Genomic DNA, 23578 nt, shown 5'->3' on the forward strand with positions numbered 1-23578 from the left:
GTCCTATAAACAACTTTACCAATATAAAAGATTACCAGGACTACAAAAATGCAGAAAAATAGGCTTTACTTGTCCAAATGCACCTGTTGGTTCAAAAGTTAAAGTGTATAGAACCTCACAGCACAACATGAAGTTAACTTAAAATATAATATAAATGCCTCAGCTTTCATGTAAGAAAAAAAACTATTAATACTAGTACTGTGTACAGGCAGTCTCTCCTGAAGACTAAATTAAACAATAATTATAAACTAATAAAATAAATGGCTCAGGCTTCATAGAAGAAAAAAAAACAATTTGAACAGAACCTCAGTATGATGCTGAAGCTGCCTAAACAATGGAAAATAAAATACCATTTTGGCAAAAATGTTGGCATCCAGTAATTTCTTGTATTAAGAAAAAAATAATGTAAAGTGCACACAGTCCACTGTAAACATCACACACTTTCAGTAACAGAATTTAAGCCTACATAAACACTGACTCGCCCATGCAACGTTGCCGGATACTGTTGACATTTTCCAGCCCAAAATAATGTTCAAAACCCGCCAAAATGCACTTAAACTCGCCCAAATGGGCGGGATCCCCCTCAATCTGGCAAGCCTGCGCAGGATACCAACCAATCTGGCAACCCAGCGCACATACTGTTTCTCTTGAACGTCTCCATCATGTAGCCCGCGAATTAATCAGCCATCTGATTTGACAATACACGTTTGAAAACAGATGACGTCTACAGGAGGACTCTGATTGGACAGTCCTGTGCGCGTGTCCGCCCGTCATATAAAAACCCTGAGTTTAAATTTTTTCGCTCCCGTTCTCTCTGAACTCATCACAGGTAGGTGAAAATGTTTAATTTTCATAGTGACTGAGAAAGAATAAGAAAGAGCGCGCAGTGCCTGCGGAGTTTTATCAGTAAGCTTTTTTAATTTTTAAATTTCGTAGCATTATGCTCCATTGCATGCTGAATTGTTACAGCAGCGTATGTACAATATAATGCCATCTTTCACAAAAGTGAGATTATTGAAGATAGATATTGTTCTGTCATTATTCCGGAAATGTATTTAATTATTTTATGGGCGTGAGTTTATATAAAAGCATAGCTGCGCTAAAAGCTAACGGTGACTGTGCGTTTTCTATATGAAAACATTGAGCCAAGCCCAAAGCTAACAGCGCTAATTGTGCTGATATGAATACATCTTTAACAAAAGTGAGATTATTGAAGGTAGAGATTAATCTCTGGTTATTTTACGGTTGGTTTGTTTCTATCCATGAACCGAGCTAAAACCTAACGGAGCTGAGGCCGAGCGGCTCGAGCCGGCGCCATTTTAAACCGACAAGCAAACAAGCCTCGATCCATAGATATACATAGAAGACTAGATGCCTCGTCCCCGTTGCCCGTCAATGAAGTCGAACGTCCGCACATGGCGGCCATCTTCCCTCAGACAGCTGGCTTAGCCATTACATTGTGTTGGTAGCGATATGTACTTTTCAGATGACCGTAACTTCCTCAAATTTCAATCGATATTCAAACGGTTTGGTTTGTTATATAAAAAAAAAACACAAACGGAAGTATGTATTTATGATATTAATGATGAATAATCATTTTATGTTTTAAACAAATGCATGCTGAAATTCCTCTGCTGTGAGAAGCCTAACACTGCATACTTATGGATAACTGCGGCCTTAGGACAAATTACCACACAATTTATTTCCAATTTTTAGTGAAAATATTTTTACATGTGATAGGGCCGTAGGGGAAGCTAAAGTTAAATAAACAGCTTACTCACTTCTGAAACTTCAGAAATACTTCATCCACCTCAAAAACCTAATGCAAACTCACATCATAGCATAATAACAAATGTAAACTCACATCATAGCATAATAACAAATGCACTGCCCGAGTAAGTAATAGTATAAAACAGTGACAGCGGCTCACGGTAGTTTGTGACCAAAAAAAGCATTTAATTAATCACGTGGTTATACTTCCAAGGATAAAAAGATATCTTTACATTTACAAAAAGAACATTCAAAGCTGATTATCATGTCAAAGTCAATATATGTTAGCACAGAAGATTGAAATTTCATTTGACTAGGCTCCAATGTGCAGTTAAAATAAAACTAGACATACTGATATAAACATCTACAATTAAAACACACACAGACACACACATCATCTTGTCATCAAAGTCAGTACTTTGATTTCCTGTAAATCATAATGCGAGTGCTGGGCTGTGCTTGCGTAAGTCTTCATACCCCTGGAAAATTTTTATACTGTATATTTGGCTAATGCCCTTTACTGCTTTGTTGTGCTTCTGTCTCATGCTGTTGTTCTGGAAGGAAAGGGTTGTCATCTTGGCAATGTGGTGGAGTCTAAGCTTAAAAAATAGGGACACAACCAGTGTTTTCAATTAACCAACCCGAAAATGAAAACCATGTGCAAGTGCAACTTCAGTTATTGAAAATATTATCTCAAGACCTTCCATGTAAAATTACTTGGTGCTACGGGCTAGCCTAGCATGAAACACCACTTTGACTAAAAGCTGCAGTAAGTCGTTTTTGAAGAGAAAAGGTACGATTTTAGCATGTTCAAGCACCCAGAATTACAACCACATTAATAATGTTTTAAGAAATCAAACCATTTGTATATACGTCAAAATTTCAGCGAGATAAGAGTATAAACATTTAAGCACCTCAATGGTCTTACCTCAGTTTACCGCAAATTCTGTGGAAAAGCTTGTCTGTGGTAAGATGACCGCCCTGTGCGGACGTCCTGGAATACGCGGTGAGGCATCTAGTCTTCTATGTATATCTATGCCTCGAGCTGTCGCCATTTTAAACCGACAAGCCTCGAGCTGTCGCCATTTTAGGAAAAGTCATAAAATTAAGTTAAAAAAGAACCCTTAACTCTGCTGTTAAACAGTTTCGGGTCATTTTTGACCCGAAGACATTAGGAGGGTTAAACAAAATTCAGGTTATTGAAGATAAACTCATGAATTTGGGCTGGATCTTTCTTTAATTTAAACTGCCGTTTACATGAAAGCTGAAAGCTATATATTTATCTGTATATTCAGACTAGTGTTGTATTAAACTGTGGTAAAATGTTAAATATGATTGATAAACTGTGATTAAATGTTTTGGTATGGAGTTAAAATGTATACTGCCTAAGTGTAATGTATTTAACAGCCTATAGTGATTAAATGGAGAAGGGAGCATTTTCATGCATGACTACTTTGACTTTTAGTAATTAATGTACATTTAATGTACATTTTGGTGATAATTCTGCATATTTGCTGAAGTTAGTAGTATTTTATTTGTGGGGGATATTTATAGTGTTTATAGTGTATTTGTCTTGAGGGGGGAAAAAGTTTACTGATAAGTCAACAGGCACTGCTCTGTGCTCACTCTCTCTCTCACACACACACACCATGAAAAGTAAACATGTTTAACGTGTGTTACGCTGTTGGATTGTTGCTCACACTGAGTCCAAGTAACAGAAGAACATTTCTATTTTTATTGCAGGTTTTCTTTGATTTGTGATCAGAGGTTTGTACGTACTTCACGACTGAGACTAATCATCGCCCTCAAGACTCATCGCACTCAAGTCATCCTCAAGACTCCCGGAGCAGATTTGTTCACACTCACACCATCACATTTTATATAAAATATATTAGGTTATCTTAGATAATTTAAGTTAAGTAGTTAAGGTAGGTTAGGGTTTAGGTCACTTAAACTTTGTAAGAAGTTTTTTCTTTTTTTTTTTTTGTCTTCTGTCCAGCAGGATGCCAAGGAAGGGGAGGAGGTCTGAGGCGGCCAGGCGCCGATGGAGTAAGCTCGACCTGGAGGAGCCGACTCCCTCCACTTTCCCCCTGAAGGTATTTACACAGTAAATAAGCTTCTGTGTCACAACTGTCTGCATGAAAATAGTTGTAGAAATGTCACATCAATCGCTTTCTTTTTAACTGCCAAGTTCTGTATGTCTGCCATGTCTTTGATGTTAATGTTTCATCAGACGGTGTCCCCCCTGGCCAGAGAGAAGCCTTCCACAGGGTCGAGGACCAGGGAGACCCACCCCCCCTGCTCCCGAGCTCCAGTCAGCAACGTATGTTCATATGAGACATTGTCTGAGGTTTAATGTATTTTGTATTACTTTTTAAATTTTTATTGTATTTTGTTTGAACTTGTCTTTGTCGTATGCTTATTATTTTATCTGTCATCAGTTGGTTGGATCTTCACCCCCAGCCAAGCCTTTCTGGAGCACGGGAGATGTCCTTCCCAAAGTTCGGCCATGTGAGTATCCACCTGTTTTATCCCTAAATGATCAATAAATTAATTCATCAATATTAAGCTTTTTAAACTGGTTTTCTGTACTGTTTTACTTGTATAAACGAGTGATTTCTTGACATTTCCTGGTTTTTCAATTCAATAATACCGTTATCTGCTTTGTCTTTTACTAAACAGGCCGCGGTACCGGGTTCCGCCATCGGGTGCTGAGGTGGCCAACTTCAAAGCTCACAGGACGGAGCCACAAGTTGGTCATCCCGCCGGAGTCTCCTGACAAGAAGGTGTTGTTATTGTCCAGTTTATGAAGAAAGTAATTGATCTTGAGAGGGATTAATGATTTTCATGCTAAAGAAATTTTCTTTGTTGTTGCAGTTCGTTCTGATTGTCGGGGACTCCCACCTGCGGTCCATCGCGGACGGTTTCGCCGTGATGCCAGAGGGTAAGTTCTCGTTTGGCGTCATGTCAACCCCTGGGGCCCACGCTGCTCAGCTGCGGACGGAGGTCCTGCATGCTGATCTTCCTCGGGCCCCTGCTGCGGTCTGTGTTCTTGCCCCCAGCAACAACCTGACGGCGAGCAGGACCATCGAGGAGGCAGCCGTCGACTATGCAAGTTTCCTCACTGCTGTGAGGAGCCGCTGGCCGGAGGTACGTGTTTTTTCATGTCTCGCTTGTCCTGTATTTGTAGTAGTTTGACAACACTAGAGATGCGTTTAATCTCAGAGTAATCAATGTATGAGCTTTTAATGTGTAGTTATTGTAATGTGTGATTTTGAATGAAAATGCCGATTGTTAACGAACATGTTTTGTTTTCTACAGGTTTTTGTGCTGGACTTCCCCCCCCGCCTGCAGGAGGATGAGATGTACCAGGTCCTCCTGCGCCAAGAGTACCACCGCGTGACAGCTCGTATGGGTGTGTAAAAATATCATGTCAATAAAACAAGAAATGTACTTAATGTCTGTGACATAGTAATGAACATAGTCATAATGCATGTGTGGATGTTGTAATGACTTATGTTTTTCGTTTTTATATTTTTAGGTGTGAGGTACTTCTCTGTGGCGGAGCACTTCCCCCTTACGCGCTTGGAGCTGTGGAGCAGAGACGGCGTAAGTAGAATGTCTGTGATAGAAAAAGTCTAATTTGTTATAATTTCTCGTGCTGACATGAACCAGTCAACACGAGCTACTTTTTATAGTTGAACTTTGTCTGTAAATGGATTTGTGTTGTCATGTCTGCAGGTTCACCTGAGCGACCGTGAAGGGATGGGCATCCTCACCCAGCTGCTGTGGGCCGCGACGGAGCAGTTCCTCAAGACACCACCACCACCACCTCCCCCGGTGTCTCCCACTCCTTCACAGCCACTTGGGAAGGTATCTCCTAAGCTGGTTGTGAAGGGCGAGGTATGTGCTCCTCTGTCTCCTGACCCCTTCCAGTGGAAGGTCGTTGGTCGGAGAAGCAAGGTTAGTAAAGTTTATTATATTGTGTGTTTACATGTGTTTGGGTACATTTTGGTGAACGGGTTCAGTTATAATTAAAAAGCATCTATTTAATCAAATGTGATGTGAACTTTCCCAGTCGCAGGTTCCTGGTCAGGCCAGCGTGGCGCAGCAGCAGGTGAGTGACTTTTTTTTTTTTTTAACAATAAGTTAACTGGTTAATATTTAAAGTTTGTATATTTGACCAGACAAATATTCATGCGGGTGTTTTTTTTTTTTTTTTTTTTTTGCTTTTTTTTTTTTGTCTTTCACAGGAGGAGTCCTTCCTCCCACTGAACCCAGTGTGGTTCAGTAGCACGACCCTTCGTGCTGTGGAGGAGGTGTCTCCTTCTCGGCTGTCTGGCGTGGAGGACTGCAGGTCTCCTCCAGCGAGCAAGAAGGTAAATTGTGTGACGTCTCTTCTTGGCTGTGTTCTAAAGTTTCTCCTTGTTCTACAGTTACTGATGCTATGTTTTATTTGATGGTGCAGGTGGCCTCCCCAGCGGCAGCCAGGCGTCGTAGGACCTCAGAGAGACGCCCCCCCCACCACCAGTCTCCTGTGAACAACGTATGTTACACAACTGACACACAGTGAATGTTTACAGTTGACACGGTGTCTTCATGGAGACATAACTAGACTGTCTGAATTTTGATGTATTTGTTCTCATCTGTCGACAGCTGGTTGGATCCCCTCCAACCAGGCTGTCACAGAGACTGGAGGACGACGCCCCCTCCAGCCCGGTTCCTCGGTCCAGGACCACGGACGGACCATCCCCCCGCACCCAAATTTCAGTGACCAACGTATGTTACTCTCTGCCACAACAGACACAATCACACACAGAACACACATTGTGTTCACTGAGACATGAAGTTTAACGTGTTTTGTTCTCGTGTGTCAACAGCTGATGGAGTCCCCTCCAGTCAGGTTGTCCTGCAGTTTGGGTGATCCGGAGACCCCCTGCTGTTCCCCGGTTGCGAAGGTAAATATTATTCCTATTAAGTAAAGTTCATGATGTCATTAAAGTCTTCATTTTATCCAATTATTTGTTTTCAGGTGCCCAGGATGAAGACTCCTTCACCGGCTGGACCATCCAAGACCATTAAAGATGTGGCCCATCAGTCTCCTCGCCTAGCTAAGGTATTTACTCCACAGTTGACACAGAACGTTTACTGTAAAATCAGCTGTAAGTACATTAAACTGGTTCATTTAACATCTGATAGCATTATCTTTCTCTGCACACAACACAAATGTCAGTGAGAAATTGAAATACACTTGGAAAACTTTTATTGTATCAACTTGATGCGTTGTTTCCTCATGTCTAAATATTAATTGGAGTTATGACTTATCACAGACATGGACACCATTTCCCTCATCGACTTCCTGGCCCTGGATAATCGGCGATGGACTCTCCAACTCCCCTGCTAAAGAGGTCAGGACATTTACATTCGGGTTTATCGTGGGTTTAATAAAGTGTGTGTGTGGTTTATTTCAACTCAAATGCATAAAAAGACCTTTTTAGGAAGAAATAATTCATAGTAGTATAGTCTAAACAGTTTATGGTTTTATTAATTGTTTAAAGATAAACACAAGTAATGGTACAGAGGTTTTCTAAATATGATCTTGGTAAACTTAAGTTAATAATACTGGTCAGAAAACCTCTGTACTTGTAAAGTCAACATCCTGCAGTGTCAGTGTGGTGAAGGTAGTAGCCTCCTTTAAAGGTCCTTTAAATCCTCCTTTAAACTTTATTCTAGAAGACCATGGGACAAAGGAGAAACCACGATGGTCTCAACATGTTTAAATTTTAAACAAGGAATAATGTAATGTAATGTGTAGCCAAATATACTTGCCATAACATGTAAGATTGTGCCAGCTTTTTTATAGATTTATTTAATTGATCTGACAAACTTGCTGAAAACGTTCTACAACAGTTTGTAATGTGATTAGTTACGACTGCTGCTATTACTACTAGTAGTAATAAAGTTAACAGTATTAATAACAATGCTGGCAATAATGGGTAGTAACTACTAGTAAGACTAATAACTAATTGTGACTAACTTAGTAATAATTAACCTTTTAACATCTTTACAGGCGAGCGTCAAGGTAAGTGTGACGGTAAGTGGGGGTCAGTCTGTTGTTAGGGCTAGCCACAGTCAGGCAGACATGAGGTACAGTGAGTTCTCTAGAAATCATCAGTGTTCCTGCATGTCCCTGACTTTTCTCGCTTTTGAGAATGAGGGTGGTCACTTTAACACGGCTGCCCTCGATAGAGTGCTGGCACAGGGAGATTCACTGTACGTAGCAGTGAAACAACAGCTGATCCTGGAGAGAAGATACAATGATGACCATCTTAGCGTTGAGGAAATGCCAAAACAAGTCCTGACAGACACAAATATGTACAATGTCCATATGTCCGACATTAAATGTGGACTCGTCAAAGCCAGCAGCAACGGAAACCAGGGTCTCCTTTCCCTTGCTGAAGAGCTTCAGTGTCTGTCAGGTCATGTTAGGCATGCGTTCATCATTGTATCTCCAGAGGTTATTGCAGTTTTCCGTGACAAATCAGGGAGGTATGGCGTGTTTGATTCACATGCCAGAAATTCAGCAGGTCTACCAGACCACAACGGAACTGCAATCATGAAGACCTTCACTGAAATCAGTGACCTGGCTGAGCACCTGCTCAAACTCTTTGCAGATCGTGGACCTTTTGCCACCTATGAGTTGGTGCTTGTGTCATTTGAAGCCGTCGGTTCCAGTGAATGTCTTCAGCAATCGTTGGTAGAAAAAGTCTCCAGGACAGCTCTCCCTCCAACAAACGAAAATATCTTAAAACTCGGTAAAACCCAGCGACAAAAGGCCAGAAGAAAAAGTAGCAGCAAAGAGCAACATGCACCAGTGTGCCATGTTGTCCAAAAAAAAGGAAGCTCGGTATATGAAAAAAATAAGTATGACAAGTGCCCGGAATTTGGAATTAAAAAAATGGAAGCAGACAAAAAATATTCACAAGACAGTAATCATAGGAAACGACGGTTATTGTCTTTCAGACGTTATTATTTAAAAGTTCAAAGAAAAAAGAGCGTATTAATTATCCAGAGATATAAGGCGGATCCTGCTTTTCAGAGTAGACAAAAACAGTACATTAAAGACAAATATAAGGCGGATCCTGCTTTTCAGAGTAGACAAAAACAGTACATTAAAGACAAGTATAAGGCGGATCCTGCTTTTCAGAGTAGACAGAAACAGTACAGTAAAGACAAGTATAAGGCGGATCCTGCTTTTCAGAGTAGAAAGAAACAGTACAGTAAAGACAAGTATAAGGCGGATCCTGCTTTTCAGAGTAGAAAGAAACAGTACAGTAAAGACAAGTATAAGGCGGATCCTGCTTTTCAGAGTAGAAAGAAATTGTATATGACGACAAAGTACAAATCGCACCAAAGCTTTAGGCAAAAGAAAAAGGAGTGTTTCTATGCTAGGTACCACAGTGATCCTGAGTTTAGGTTACGCTGTATCAAACGCTGTAGCCAGCGCAGCGTAACCAAACTGTCCACAGATGCTACTTTTTGCATCTTTAGCAAGATGCAGAGGGCATTAAGGATCAAGCAAAAATATAGGAAGCTAGTGCCCCACACCCCCCGCCATTCGCAGGCCGTGATTAACCCTGTGATGGAAGCCGCCATCACAGCATTTCGCGAGCTAATTCGTCATGGACCAACGTGCGTTTGTACGGTGTGCAACAGAGCAATGTTTCCTAATCAGGTTAAATTGTGCAATAGGGGAAAGTACACCCAAAAACCCAGAGTGGCCGCAGCCTGCTTAACAGGCAAGTACGTCCATTTTTGTGACGACGACTGCTCTGAACATTGCTCTGTTGCACAAGAGCGACTGCAGGAGTGGATCTGTAACACGTGTGACAGCCACTTGAAGAGAGGACGCATGCCACCAATAGCCACCGCAAACCGACTGGAGTTGGCACCGATCCCCCCGGAGTTGGCTACGCTCAACGTGCTCGAGAGGCAGCTTATTGCCAAAATACTGCCTTTCGCCAAGGTTATCGCTCTGCCCAAAGGACAGCAAAAAGCAGTCCGCGGAGCTGTTGTGTGCGTTCCATCAGAGATGGAAGCGACTGTCAACAGTCTCCCAAGACCCAGATCGGAAGCGCAGCTACTTCAAGTTAAATTAAAGAGGCGCATTAACTATAAGGGCTACCAGCACTTCTATACTGTTAACATGAAAAATGTTTTAGCTGCCCTGGCCACGCTTAAAAAGATGCATTCTGAGTATCAGGATGTATCCATTAACGACAGTGCCACTTTTGACGAGTCGGTCGATCAAGACGACTCGCAGCACAATGTTGCTGATGCTGCGCAGCCGGAGCAGCATCAGGGAGACATTGAGGCTGGCATAGACCTCGAGGAGGTTTTTAGTAGTCAGAACGACCCGGACCCCGATAGACGTCGTCAGCCCAAGGAAGCTGACGAAGAGGAGGAGGAGCTTAGACCAGGCCTGACTCTGGACACGTGTATGCAGCCGCCTGACATCGCGCAGGAAATTCTTACGTATGGCGATGGAATATTTAGCGTTGCCCCCGCCCAGGGCAACAAACCAGTAGGGTTCTTCGCCATACCGAAACTAGAAGCCATGGCTTTCCCTGTGCAATTCCCGACAGGAGAGAACACACTGGATGAACCCAGAACCTTCTCGCTCTCACCTAGCATGTATTTTAATTGCAGGCTGTTTGCTGCTGATACACGTTTTGCTAGCGACCAAACGTATCTTTTCTTTGCGCAGTTTGTCACAGAAACGCACCTGGCGACAAACAGCATGTCGATTCAAATGCGCAAAGGCAGGTCCAGAGCTGCAGATGGCCGTCATATTAACAACCTCATGCTCCTGGACCGAGACGAGGTGCAACGGCTCATTATGAGCCAAGACGCAACTCGGTTTATGCAACCTCTTCGAGGCACCCCGGCTTATTGGACAAAAACGCTCAAAGATGTCCACGCCATGGTCCGGCAAATTGGCAAACCCACGTTTTTTGCAACGTTCTCCGCTGCCGAGATGAGATGGCCTGAGGTCATAGAGATCATAAAAGCTCAGCAGGGAGAACTAGGGGACTTTTCAGAGCTCGACTGGAAAGCGAAATGCGACATTCTGCGGAGCAACCCCGTAACGGTGATGCGCATGTTTGAAAAGCGAGTCGATGCTCTGATGACCAACCTTATCCTCTCACCAGCACAGCCCATTGGTGAAGTAGAGGATTACTTTTATAGGGTTGAGTTCCAAGCTAGAGGAAGTCCCCATATACACATGCTGATTTGGATAAAAAACTCACCCAAATTTGACGACGCCTCTGACGACGAAGTAGCGGCGTTTATAGATCGCTACATCTCGTGTGAGATGCCTGACCCCGAGACAGACCTGGAGCTCCACGGAATTGTCTCGGAGGTTCAGGTGCACAGCAGGAACCATTCCAAGTCCTGCAAAAAAGGCAATGTTGCCTGTAGGTTTGGCTTCCCTAAACTGCCCGTGGATGAAACCTTCATCACTAGGCCCCCCGTTGTTCGCCCCTCTGGAGTTTTAGACGAAAACCAAGACGAGGCTGCTGCTAGAGAACGGAGGGAGAAGCGGGCAATCGCTAAGAAGCGAAAGAAAGCCAAAGCCAAGCTTCAGCAAGTTAGAGACTTGCTCATGGATGCAGGCGCTTCATTTAGCAGCTTGACGGAGTTGCTCGACCGATGCGGTTTGACGCGTAAGCAGTACCGTAAGCTCTTCGACCGCGCCGCGAACAGCAACGTCGTGGTCCTGAAGCGGCATCCGAATGACTGCTGGGTTAATCAGTACAACCCAGACCTGCTTCGTGCCTGGAACGCCAACATGGACATTCAGTACGTCGTGGATGACTACAGCTGCATCATGTACATGATGTCCTATGTGTCGAAGCCAGAGCATGAGATGACTCAATTCCTTAAGAACGTCATCAAAGATGTAAAACAGTCCAACGTAAATGAGCGTGACGAAATGAAGCAGATTATGCAGGCCTATGTTAAACATAGAGAGGTCAGCGCTCAAGAGGCTGTTGCTCGCACCTGCAGCTTGCGTCTGAAGAGGTGCTCCCGCTCCGTTGTGTTCCTTCAGACCGACGAGGAGGGTCTGAAGATGAGTCACCCTATTGGCAGACTCAAGCAAATGGAGCCGGGTTCGGAGGAGGTGTGGATGTCGGGCCTGCCTGACAAATACGCCTACAGGCCTGTCGAGCCGGAGTTCGAGCACATGTGCATGGCCGAGTTTGCGTCGGAGTACAGGGTGCTGTACGGGCAGCAAACTGAAAGTAGAAGCGGCATCCCCCTCTTACACGACATGGGCTTTGTTCAGAAGAGGACTGGGAAACCAGCAATTATTAGATTTCCTCGCTTCTCAGAGCAGAAAACACCTGAGAAGTTCTATAGAAGACTGCTCAAGCTTTATCTCCCACACAGATCCGATGACGACCTGAGAGATGAAGCACACCCGACCTACGAGCAGTTTTATAAGTGTGGCCAAAAGTATGGCGTGCGTGTCCGAGCCATCATAGACCGCAACAAACAACGCTATGAAGGTCAAGGCCGGAAGCTTGACGAAGCGTTGGAACAGTATCGGGTGCACGGCCCTATAGTTAATGAATTGGACTGTTATGCGCCTGAAGTAGAGGCAGACCGGTTAGAGTGTCTTGCAGAGCGAGAACCTGACGACGAGCGTGAAGGCCAAGAAGAAGTTCCTGAATACGAAGTCAAAGACGGGAGGAGCTCCATGCCTAGGATAGAAGCGCCGCAGTTGAGTCCAGACTTTGTGAGAAAAATGTATCAAAGTCTGAACAAAACACAGGCTTCTATCTTCTACAGCATACGTCAGTGGTGCTTTGAACTTCTGTGGGGTTGCGACGTCGAGCCGTTTTATTACTTTTTGACCGGGGGAGCTGGCTGTGGTAAATCGCACGTAATCAAGTGCGTTCACCAGGAGGCAACGAGGATTCTGCGTGAGCTCCCCAGATTCCGGGACCATGCAGACATGTCCCAGCCTGCGGTGCTGCTGACCGCCTTCACTGGCACAGCAGCCTTCAACATCGCTGGCGTGACGTTGCACTCCGTCCTCAAACTGCCAAGATCCTTGAAGCCACCGTATCAAGGTCTTGGAAACGCCCTTGATGAAGTCAGAGCGGCGCTATCCAACGCGGAGATTCTCATCATTGACGAGATCTCCATGGTTTCCAAAGAGCTGTTTGCCTATGTCAACTGGCGTTTTCAACAGATCCGAGGAAACAAGAAGCCGTTCGGAGGAATTTCTGTCCTTGCTGTAGGTGACTTTTATCAGTTGCCGCCTCCCGGTAGAGCCAAGCCGCTGTGTGTGTACGAGGAGACGGAGTTTGATCTCTGGAAGGATCACTTCAAAATGGTCATCCTTACAGAGATCATGCGACAGAAGGACGATCGGGCTTTTGCTGAGCTCTTGAACCGCCTGAGAGTGAAGCAAAAGCGCGATCCTTTGAGCGACGAAGATAGAGGGTTGCTCACACAGGCAGTGGCCGACGTCAAGGATTGTCCAGTTGATAGGCTACACATATACGCCACCAACAAAGAAGTTGACCGTCACAACTCCGCCACTGTAGCCTCCCTCCACGAGGATGCCATCGACATCGCAGCTCAGGATTACCGTAAAATTCCTACGACCGGCTGCATGACGATGGTGTTCGCCGTTAAAGGTAACCAGCGAGACTTGCCTGACAACATAATGGCTGCTCAAGGAGTACGCGTTATGTTGACCAGGAATCTCGACGTGGAGGACGGAATTGTTAACGGAACATTCGGAACCATCTCACACATTGTGATGACGGAGCGCGAGCCAAAATATGTAAAGTTGATTGGACTCCAGCTGGACAATCCCACAGCAGGACAGAGATTCCGCAAAAAGATCTTGGGTCCCTCAGACAATCTGGCCTATATTGAAAGGTCTGAGGAGAACCTGAGCAGCAAAAAAGGCGTTGTTCGTCGCCAGTTCCCCATGAAGTTGGCTTTTGCCTGTACGGCCCACAAAGTACAAGGCATGACGATGGCGTCGGCGGTTGTGTGCCTGAAACGCATCTTCGAACCGGGCATGGCTTATGTAGCTCTAAGCCGCACAACCTCGCTGGGAGGTCTGACCGTCTGCGACTTCGACGAGAAGAAGATCTACGCCGACCCCGAGATCAAGATGGCTATGGAAAGTATGCCTCGAGCATCTTTCCAGAGCTGTAGACCGTTGTTGAGTTTTCTTCAATCCATGCAACAAACTCCAAAGGTTTTGACAATTGTCCACCACAACACGCAGGGTCTGCCATGTCACATGGTGGACCTGAGAGCGCATCACGAGCTCCAACGAGCGGATGTGCTTTGCCTTACAGAGACACATTTGTCGGGGTCTTCTGTAGCTGAAATTTTTCAATTGGAGGGGTATGCCATGTTCCCACGTAGCAGACAGCTGTCTTACAACAGCTGTGTGGACATGGCTAAAAAAGATGGAGGTGGAGTTGCAGTGTACTGCAGAGACTATGTGCAAGCAGAGCCTCGCAGGTACATGCAACAGGTCACGGATTTGGAGTTTGTTGTTGTTAAAATCAAGGCTCCGGTCAAAGTACTATTGGCGACGGTTTACAAACCGCCAAATTTTCAATTAGGAATCTTTCTCCAAAATTTGAAAAACCTCTTGGACTCATTGGCCATTTTAAATCACCAGCCCATTGTTGTTTGTGGCGATTTTAATGAGGATCTTCTTTCGAAAGGAAAAAAAAGCATCAAAGACTTATTTCAGTCCAGAGGTTACACTCAATTAATTAAAGAGTCCACCACCGAGAAGAACACGCTGATTGACCACATTTATATTTCACATCCTGATAAGTGTCTTCAATCAGGTGTTCTCCAAACGTACTACAGTTACCACAGTCCGGTTTATTGTATTTTGACCGACTAAGCCTCTCTAGCCAACACATGATCCATAGAAAAGTTCGAGTTTCTGTATCCTGTAAGGTGTGTGTGTGTGTGTGTGTGTGTGTGTAATGCATATGTAGTTTCTAGGCACTCCTTGAGCCTGGTCAAGGAGTAGTTTATCGTCACTGTTATTGTACTCTCTCTGTAAAGTGTTAATTGACCTTTAAATTTTTTTTTTGTAAAAAAAAAACCCTTCACATTGTTTCATTTTGTCATAACTTGTCTGCGTGGGCGTTTTTCTTATTTAATTGTTTTTCATATACGTGTTTCAGGTCACTCATTCAGTTTGTTCAATGAGTGCCCAGCTTTTCAATTGTGTAGTTTTAAGTTATTGTTAAGACTAATCATTGTAGTGGCATGTGTTGGCTGGAAATGGTTGAATCTTATGTAAATGCAGTGTAATTGTATTTATTTATGTAATAAAGGGCTCCGCATTATCTTGTCATTTACTGAGCTGCTGAGAACGGCGGTCAATTTAAAATGTTATGGAATTGGCTTAGCTAATGTAATGTTATGTAATCTTGTATTGTAATGTTGCTTTATGTAAAATCAAGCTGAATGTCAACAAGGTCCATCACAAGGTAAGTATCTCTCTTCCTTTGAATTATTCACTCGCGTTTGAGTAATGTAACTAAATCCCCCTCCCTTTCTCTTCTTCAGGCTCTCTACTGTCCATGTTCAAAAGCAGGAGTATCTCACAGCAGAGTGAGGAGGAAATGAAGAGGACCACAGCTGATCTCGTGCCAGTGGGGACAGCAACCGATCACAAAAAAGCAAAGAAATATTTCATAACTTTTGAGCAATGTTTTAACACAATGCATTGAAACCTGTAACTTATGTCTTGTTGTTTTTTAATCTGGGAACATATGTAGGATGAAGACCTCCAGAAGACTATAGCAGCTCACTCTCCAGTGAAGACAGCAACCCAGCAGAAGAACGTAAGGGATATTTAGCATTGTATCTTCATTGATTTGTATATCAAACAACACTTTGAAAAGTGCACCTGACTAATGAATACTGTTTTAATGTTACAGGAAGAACAAGACTCAGGAAGAAGACCTCCAGAAGATCCCCCCCCCCCTTTTATCTTTAGTTTCCTGATTGGTTCGGTTGTCTTGTCTGCTTCTTAGATTAGTTCTCATTGTATTTAGTAGGGAGGATACACACCAGGTCCTAGGGCCTGTGATTAGTTGACCGGTAGTACCTAATCTGCTTTTTGTTGCTACAGTAATGCTTTTATGCCTGAGGACTACAGTTGACTTGTTAACTTGAGTGCAGTCCTAAAGTTTCCATCAATGAAACTGTCTTCATGTTAAACTGTTCATGTTGTTGTTGCCCAAATGAGGATGGGTTCCCTTTTGAGTCTGGTTCCTCTCGAGGTTTCTTCCTCATGTTGTTGTCTGAGGGAGTTTTTCCTTGCCACCGTCGCCACAGGCTTGCTCATTGGGGATAGATTAGTGACAAAATTAGCTCATGTTTTAAGTTGTTCAAATTCTGTAAAGCTGCTTTGCGACAATGTTTGTTAAAAGCGTTAGACTTATGTTGATTTTTGCTGACTCATCGGGTGTTTTTCAATGCCTTGGTTGTTTGCTTGTGTTTTATGGAAAAATAAACCAAATATCTGCTGCAAAATGTCTGTTTATGGTTGTTTTATTATTGCTTGCTAGGTATTAGCATGTTAGCTAGCTGTTAGCATCGTAGCCTCATAGTAAGTCACACATTCACACAGTACAGTACTCCTCCTGTGAAAGACAAAAAACCCACATGTATATTTTGACCAGACAAATATTCAAACTTTAAATATTAACCAGTTAACTTATTGTTAAAAAAAAAAAAAAGTCACTCACCTGCTGCTGCGCCACGCTGGCCTGACCAGGAACCTGCGACTGGGAAAGTTCACATCACATATTTGATAGTCCTGGTAAGCTTTTATATTGGTAAAGTTGTTTATAGGACCATTTCTCAGTGTCTGTTTTTTTAATCAATAGTTTTTCAGTAATAACTTGATGTTTAACATCAATTTTGTAGCCTCATAGCAAGTCACACATTCACAGCTAGCTTGCATGAGTGACCAAATTGCTTCGCGCACTGCATCCTCTCACAATTTCCCCCGGGGAATTGTCCGGTCTAGTTAGGATGCAGTGCTGCAGCACAGCAACCTATGGGCTCCCCTAGGGGAGCCCATAGGTTGCAGTGCAAAGCACTGCAACTATTGTTCTTCTACGTGTTTCTTCTTATTATTATTAATCCTACGCAAATTTTGATTTCGAATAACTCAATAACCGTACGTCGCACACAGACAAACAATATATCAAAACGTGCGGCTCGATCGGACTCGCTATGCTATTACTTTTCTCTATAGAATACGATTTTTTCGCGACGTAGTCGCGAAAAAATCGCCCCAAAAAACCCCATTCATTTCTATGGAATTAATTGAAAAAAAAGGACTTTTTCAATGTTTTTCAAACATCCACTGCTCTGGCATGCTTTCACCTAGAGACATGATTCAAACTCTAAAACGTAGGAAAACTTCTCCTCTGTGGATCTGGCATTCAACTTTTCTGCTAGGTTTTACACTTTCGGATCAGGCCCGGTTCAAACGCCATGTGGTTTCTGGGAGAAAATCCGGCTTTTGAATGGGTGTCTATTGCGTTACACACCAGTGAGGGTCGTTCATCTTAGAGTGGAGAGTGGTTAAAAAAAAAGGTCAAACTTTCTCGCTTAAACTCTGTTTTCAGCCACAAATTTCACTCTACAGACATGATTTTCTCAAAAGTAGTAGGAAAACTTGTCCTGATTCACACAATGTGTCTACCTAAACGATAGGATTTACGGTTTTTGAATGACAAGCCTCAAAGTGAGGAGAGCACAGGTGAGCGGCCTCATTGACTCCCAGTATAAACGTTGCTGAAAAGTCACTCGTTTTTAACTCCCTGTAGCGTCCTCATTTTTAACAATACAAACAAAAAAATACATCATTTTATTCAGGAGACCCTTCTAGCGCTCACTGTGAAAGAATTTTGTGAATAGCTGCTTCCGTTGTCGAGTTATTTGTCATTGTTCGAGGCCTGGTCCTTCATAAAAAAAACAGTAGAAAACTCCAGCCCTTGTGTGTCAGCCTCACCTTAGCCGCCCACTTTATTAGGAACACTTCTGTTCGTACATACAAACTACAAACACTCTTCTTAGAGTTTAGAGTTTATTTTATTTTTAAAAGGGACAGTGCACAAATTAAACATTATCCTTGTGGTAAGGACAGATGTCTGTCCCAGGTTATAGCAGTACATGCTAATTTCCGCCTGTAGTCACTTTGGTCATACTCTTGAATAGGTCTTCTTCATGACGGCTGCTGTCTCGAGCACACACACGATCATTGCATTGAAACATCATTGCGGGTCACACATTCACGGCCGGCAAACATGCATGACCGAATTGCTTCGCGCACTGCATCCTCTCACAATTTCCCCCGGGGAATTGTCCGGTCTAGTTAGGATGCAGTGCTGCAGCACAGCAACCTATGGGCTCCCCTAGGGGAGCCCATAGGTTGCAGTGCAAAGCACTGCAACTATTGTTCTTCTACGTGTTTCTTTTTATTATTATTATTTTTATTTTTATTTTTATTATTCCTACGCAAATTTTGATTTCGAATAACTCAATAACCGTACGTCGCACACAGACAAACAATATATCAAAACGTGCGGCTCGATCGGACTCGCTATGCTATTACTTTTCTCTATAGATTGCGATTTTTTCGCGACGTAGTCGCGAAAAAATCGCCCAAAAAAACCCCATTCATTTCTATGGAATTAATTGAAAAAAAAGCACTTTTTCAACGTTTTTCAAACATCCGCTGCTCTGGCATGCTTTCACCTAGAGACGTGATTCAAACTCTAAAACGTAGGAAAACTTCTCCTCTGTGGATCTGGCATTAAACTTTTCTGCTAGGTTCTACACTTTCGGATCAGTCCCGGCTCAACCGCCATGTGGTTTCTGGGAGAAAATCCGGCTTTTGAATGGGTGTCTATTGCGTTACACACCAGTGAAGGTCATTATCTTAGAGTGTAGACAGTTTGAAAAAAAAGGTCAAACTTTCTCGCTTAAACTCTGTTTTCAGCCACAAATTTCACTCTACAGACATGATTTTCTCAAAAGTAGTAGGAAAACTTGTCCTGATTCACACAATGTGTCTACCTAAACGATAGGATTTACGGTTTTTGAATGACAAGCCTCAAAGTGAGGAGAGCACAGGTGAGCGGCCTCATTGACTCCCAGTATAAACGTTGCTGAAAAGTCACTCGTTTTTAACTCCCTGTAGCGTCCTCATTTTTAACAATACAAACAAAAAAATACATCATTTTATTCAGGAAACCCTTCTAGCGCTCACTGTGAAAGAATTTTGTGAATAGCTGCTTCCGTTGTCGAGTTATTTGTCATTGTTCGAGGCCTGTCCCTTAGCAAAATTCAGCAGACACCTGACAAACTCTTGTGTGTGTTTTTTAACCTGCTCAGGCCCTTTACCATGCCGACTGGCTTCAGTAAGCGAGCACAGAGGGGAGGGGCCGGCTGTCTCAAGCACACACATGAATCATGGCATTGTAGCTTCATAGCAGGTCACACAACCGTACGTCGCACACAGACAAACAATATATCAAAACGTGCGGCTTGATTGGACTCGCTATGCTATTACTTTTCTCTACAGAATACGATTTTTTCGCGACGTAGTCGCGAAAAAATCGTCTCAAAAAACCCCATTCATTTCGATGGAATTAATTGAAAAAAAAGCACTTTTCCAACGTTTTTCAAACATCCGCTGCTCTGGCATGCTTTCACCTAGAGGCATGATTCAAACTCTAAAACGTAGGAAAACTTCTCCTCTGTGGATCTGGCATTCAACTTTTCTGCTAGGTTCTACACTTTCGGATCAGTCCCGGGTCAAACGCCATGTGGTTTCTGGGAAAAAATCCGGCTTTTGAATGGGTGTCTATTGCGTTACACACCAGTGGACCTCGTTAAGGTCAGAGTGGAGAGAGGTTCAAAAAAAAGGTCAAACTTTCTCGCTTAAACTGTGTTTTCATCCACAAATTTCACTCTACAGACATGATTTTCTCAAAAGTAGTAGGAAAACTTGTCCTGATTCACACAATGTGTCTACCTAAACGATAGGATTTACGGTTTTTGAATGACAAGCGTCAAACTGAGGACAGGGCAGCTGACAGGCTTCATTGAAACCCATTGTAAACTTGAGAGAAAAGTCACTCGTTTTTAAATCGCTCTAGTGTCGTTATTTTTAAGAGTACAAACAAAAAAATACATAATTTTATTCAGGAGACCCTTCTAGCGCTCACTGTGAAACAATTTTGTGAATAGCTGCTTCCGTTGTCGAGTTATTTGTCATTGTTCGAGGCCTGGTCCTTCATAAAAAAAACAGTAGAAAACTCCAGCCCTTGTGTGTCAGCCTCACCTTAGCCGCCCACTTTATTAGGAACACTTCTGTTCGTACATACAAACTACAAACACTCTTCTTAGAGTTTAGAGTTTATTTTATTTTTAAAAGGGACAGTGCAGAAATTCAACATTATCCTTGTGTTAAGGACAGATGTCTGTCCCAGGTTATAGCAGTACATGTGAGCGGCCTCATTGACTCCCAGTATAAACGTTGCTGAAAAGTCACTCGTTTTTAACTCCCTGTAGCGTCCTCATTTTTAACAATACAAACAAAAAAATACATCATTTTATTCAGGAGACCCTTCTAGCGCTCACTGTGAAAGAATTTTGTGAATAGCTGCTTCCGTTGTCGAGTTATTTGTCATTGTTCGAGGCCTGGTCCATAGCAATTTACAGCAGACACCTGACATAATCTTGTGTGTGTTTCTTAACTCTCCTGTTCAGGCCCATCACCATGCCAATTGGGGCCAGTGACGGGGCAGAGGGAAAAGCTGTCTCAAGAACACACACATCATGCTCAAAATTTCAAACTTAAACTGTTTTCAGCCACAAATTTCACACTACAGACATAATTTTCTCAAAAGTAGTAGTCACACTTGTCCCAAAAAAAACCCATTCATTTCTATGGAATTAATTGGAAAAAAAGCACTTTTTCAACGTTTTTCAAACGTCCGCTGCTCTGGCATGCTTTAACCTAGAGACGTGATTCAAACTCTAAAACGTAGGAAAACTTCTCCTCTGTGGATCTGGCATTCAACTTTTCTGCAAGGTTCTACACTTTCGGATCAGGCCCGGCTCAAACACGATGTGAGTTCTGGGAGAAAATCCGGCTTTTGAATGGGTGTCTATTGCGTTACACACCAGTGCGCCTCGTTAACTCAGAGTGTAGGCGGCTTCAAAAAAAAGCTCAAAATTTCTCACTTAAACTGTGTTTTCATCCACAAATTTCACTCTACAGACATGATTTTCTCAAAAGTAGTAGGAAAACTTGTCCTGATTCACACAATGTGTCTACCTAAACGGTAGGATTTACGGTTTTTGAATGACAAGCCTCAAAGTGAGGAGAGCACAGGTGAGCGGCCTCATTGACTCCCAGTATAAACGTTGCTGAAAAGTCACTCGTTTTTAACTCCCTGTAGCGTCCTCATTTTTAACAATACAAACAAAAAAATACATCATTTTATTCAGGAGACCCTTCTAGCGCTCACTGTGAAAGAATTTTGTGAATAGCTGCTTTCGTTGTCGAGTTATTTGTGATTGTTCGAGGCCTACTCCTTAGCAAAACAGCAGACACCTGATAAAATCTTGTGTGTGTTTCTTAGCCTGCTCAGGCATGTCACCATGCTTACTGGCTTCAGTAAGCGAGCACAGAGGGGAGGGGGGCAGCTGTCTCAAGCACACACATCAATCATGGCATTGTAGCTTCATAGCAGGTCACACAACCGTACGTCGCACACAGACAAACAATATATCAAAACGTGCGGCTCGATCGGACTCGCTATGCTATTACTTTTCTCTATAGAATACAATTTTTTCGCGACGTAGTCGCGAAAAAATCGCCCCAAAAAACCCCATTCATTTCTATGGAATTAATTGAAAAAAAAAGCACTTTTTCAATGTTTTTCAAACATCCACTGCTCTGGCATGCTTTCACCTAGAGACATGATTCAAACTCTAAAACGTAGGAAAACTTCTCCTCTGTGGATCTGGCATTCAACTTTTCTGCTAGGTTTTACACTTTCGGATCAGGCCCGGTTCAAGCGCCATGTGGTTTCTGGGAGAAAATCCGGCTTTTGAATGGGTGTCTATTGCGTTACACACCAGTGAGGGTCGTTAAACTTAGAGTGTAGGCGGCTTCAAAAAAAAGGTCAAACTTTCTCGCTTAAACTCCGTTTTCAGCCACAAATTTCACTCTACAGACATTATTTTCTCAAAAGCAGTAGGAAAACTTGTCCTGATTCACACAATGTGTCTACCTAAACGGTAGGATTTACGGTTTTTGAATGACAAGCCTCAAAGTGAGGAGAGCACAGGTGAGCGGCCTCATTGACTCCCAGTATAAATGTTGCTGAAAAGTCACTCGTTTTTAACTCCCTGTAGCGTCCTCATTTTTAACAATACAAACAAAAAAATACATCATTTTATTCAGGAGACCCTTCTAGCGCTCACTGTGAAAGAATTTTGTGAATAGCTGCTTCCGTTGTCGAGTTATTTGTCATTGTTCGAGGCCTGGTCCTTCATAAAAAAACAGTAGAAAACTCCAGCCCTTGTGTGTCAGCCTCACCTTAGCCGCCCACTTTATTAGGAACACTTCTGTTCGTACATACAAACTACAAACACTCTTCTTAGAGTTTAGAGTTTATTTTATTTTTAAAAGGGACAGTGCACAAATTAAACATTATCCTTGTGTTAAGGACAGATGTCTGTCCCAGGTTATAGCAGTACATGCAAACAAACAGTACATTACTTTTCTCTATAGAATACGATTTTTTCGCGACGTAGTCGTGAAAAAATCGCCCCAAAAAACCCCATTCATTTCTATGGAATTAATTGAAAAAAAAGCACTTTTTCAACGTTTTTCAAACATCCGTTGCTCTGGCATGCTTTCACCTAGAGACATGATTCAAACTCTAAAACGTAGGAAAACTTCTCCTCTGTGGATCTGGCATTCAACTTTTCTGCTAGGTTTTACACTTTCGGATCAGGCCCGGTTCAAACGCCATGTGGTTTCTGGGAGAAAATCCGGCTTTTGAATGGGTGTTTATTGCGTTACACACCAGTGAAGGTCGTTATCTTAGAGTGTAGACAGTTTGAAAAAAAAGGTCAAACTTTCTCGCTTAAACTCTGTTTTCAGCCACAAATTTCACTCTACAGACATGATTTTCTCAAAAGTAGTAGGAAAACTTGTCCTGATTCACACAATGTGTCTACCTAAACGATAGGATTTACGGTTTTTGAATGACAAGCCTCAAAGTGAGGAGAGCACAGGTGAGCGGCCTCATTGACTCCCATTGTAAACGTTGCTGAAAAGTCACTCGTTTTTAACTCACTGTAGCGTCCTCATTTTTAACAATACAAACAAAAAAATACATCATTTTATTCAGGAGACCCTTCTAGCGCTCACTGTGAAAGAATTTTGTGAATAGCTGCTTCCGTTGTCGAGTTATTTGTCATTGTTCGAGGCCTGGTCCTTCATAAAAAAAACAGTAGAAAACTCCAGCCCTTGTGTGTCAGCCTCACCTTAGCCGCCCACTTTATTAGGAACACTTCTGTTCGTACATACAAACTACAAACACTCTTCTTAGAGTTTAGAGTTTATTTTATTTTTAAAAGGGACAGTGCACAAATTAAACATTATCCTTGTGGTAAGGACAGATGTCTGTCCCAG

At 42.8% G+C, this 23578-nt stretch overlaps 1 protein-coding gene across 5 annotated transcripts; it reads left to right on the plus strand.

Moving 5' to 3' along the window:
- The first annotated feature begins 3542 nt into the window (after positions 1-3542).
- Positions 3543-16377, plus strand: LOC132882250 (uncharacterized). 5 transcript variants are annotated; one of them, XR_009654141.1, is made up of 19 exons: positions 3543-3866; positions 4004-4093; positions 4212-4281; positions 4453-4556; positions 4648-4920; positions 5092-5185; positions 5312-5379; positions 5512-5733; positions 5849-5887; positions 6024-6149; positions 6239-6316; positions 6427-6549; positions 6651-6728; positions 6803-6886; positions 7101-7178; positions 7841-7852; positions 15406-15518; positions 15618-15683; positions 15780-16377. XR_009654141.1 is itself a non-coding variant. In XM_060915529.1 (17 exons), the coding sequence occupies exons 1-17, from the start codon at positions 3774-3776 to the stop codon at positions 15463-15465; spliced, it is 1692 nt and encodes a 563-aa protein (XP_060771512.1). In that variant the 5' UTR covers positions 3543-3773; the 3' UTR covers positions 15466-15684. The 5 variants fall into 5 exon arrangements, 1 of the variants encoding a protein (XP_060771512.1); XR_009654142.1 differs by having other exon boundaries at positions 15406-15491; XR_009654143.1 differs by lacking the exon at positions 7841-7852 and having other exon boundaries at positions 3544-3866.
- The last annotated feature ends 7201 nt before the right edge of the window (positions 16378-23578 follow it).

This window comes from Neoarius graeffei, chromosome 2 (genome assembly GCF_027579695.1).
Source record: "Neoarius graeffei isolate fNeoGra1 chromosome 2, fNeoGra1.pri, whole genome shotgun sequence".
Classification (NCBI taxonomy): domain Eukaryota; kingdom Metazoa; phylum Chordata; class Actinopteri; order Siluriformes; family Ariidae; genus Neoarius; species Neoarius graeffei.

Coding starts and splice junctions, on each gene's coding strand:
- LOC132882250 (XM_060915529.1), top strand. CDS start 3,774: ATGCCAAGGAAGGGGAGGAGGTCTGAGGCGGCCAGGCGCCGATGGAGT. Junction 3,867..4,003: donor CCTCCACTTTCCCCCTGAAG/GTATTTACACAG, acceptor ATGTTTCATCAG/ACGGTGTCCCCCCTGGCCAG. Junction 6,550..6,650: donor CCCAAATTTCAGTGACCAAC/GTATGTTACTCT, acceptor GTGTGTCAACAG/CTGATGGAGTCCCCTCCAGT.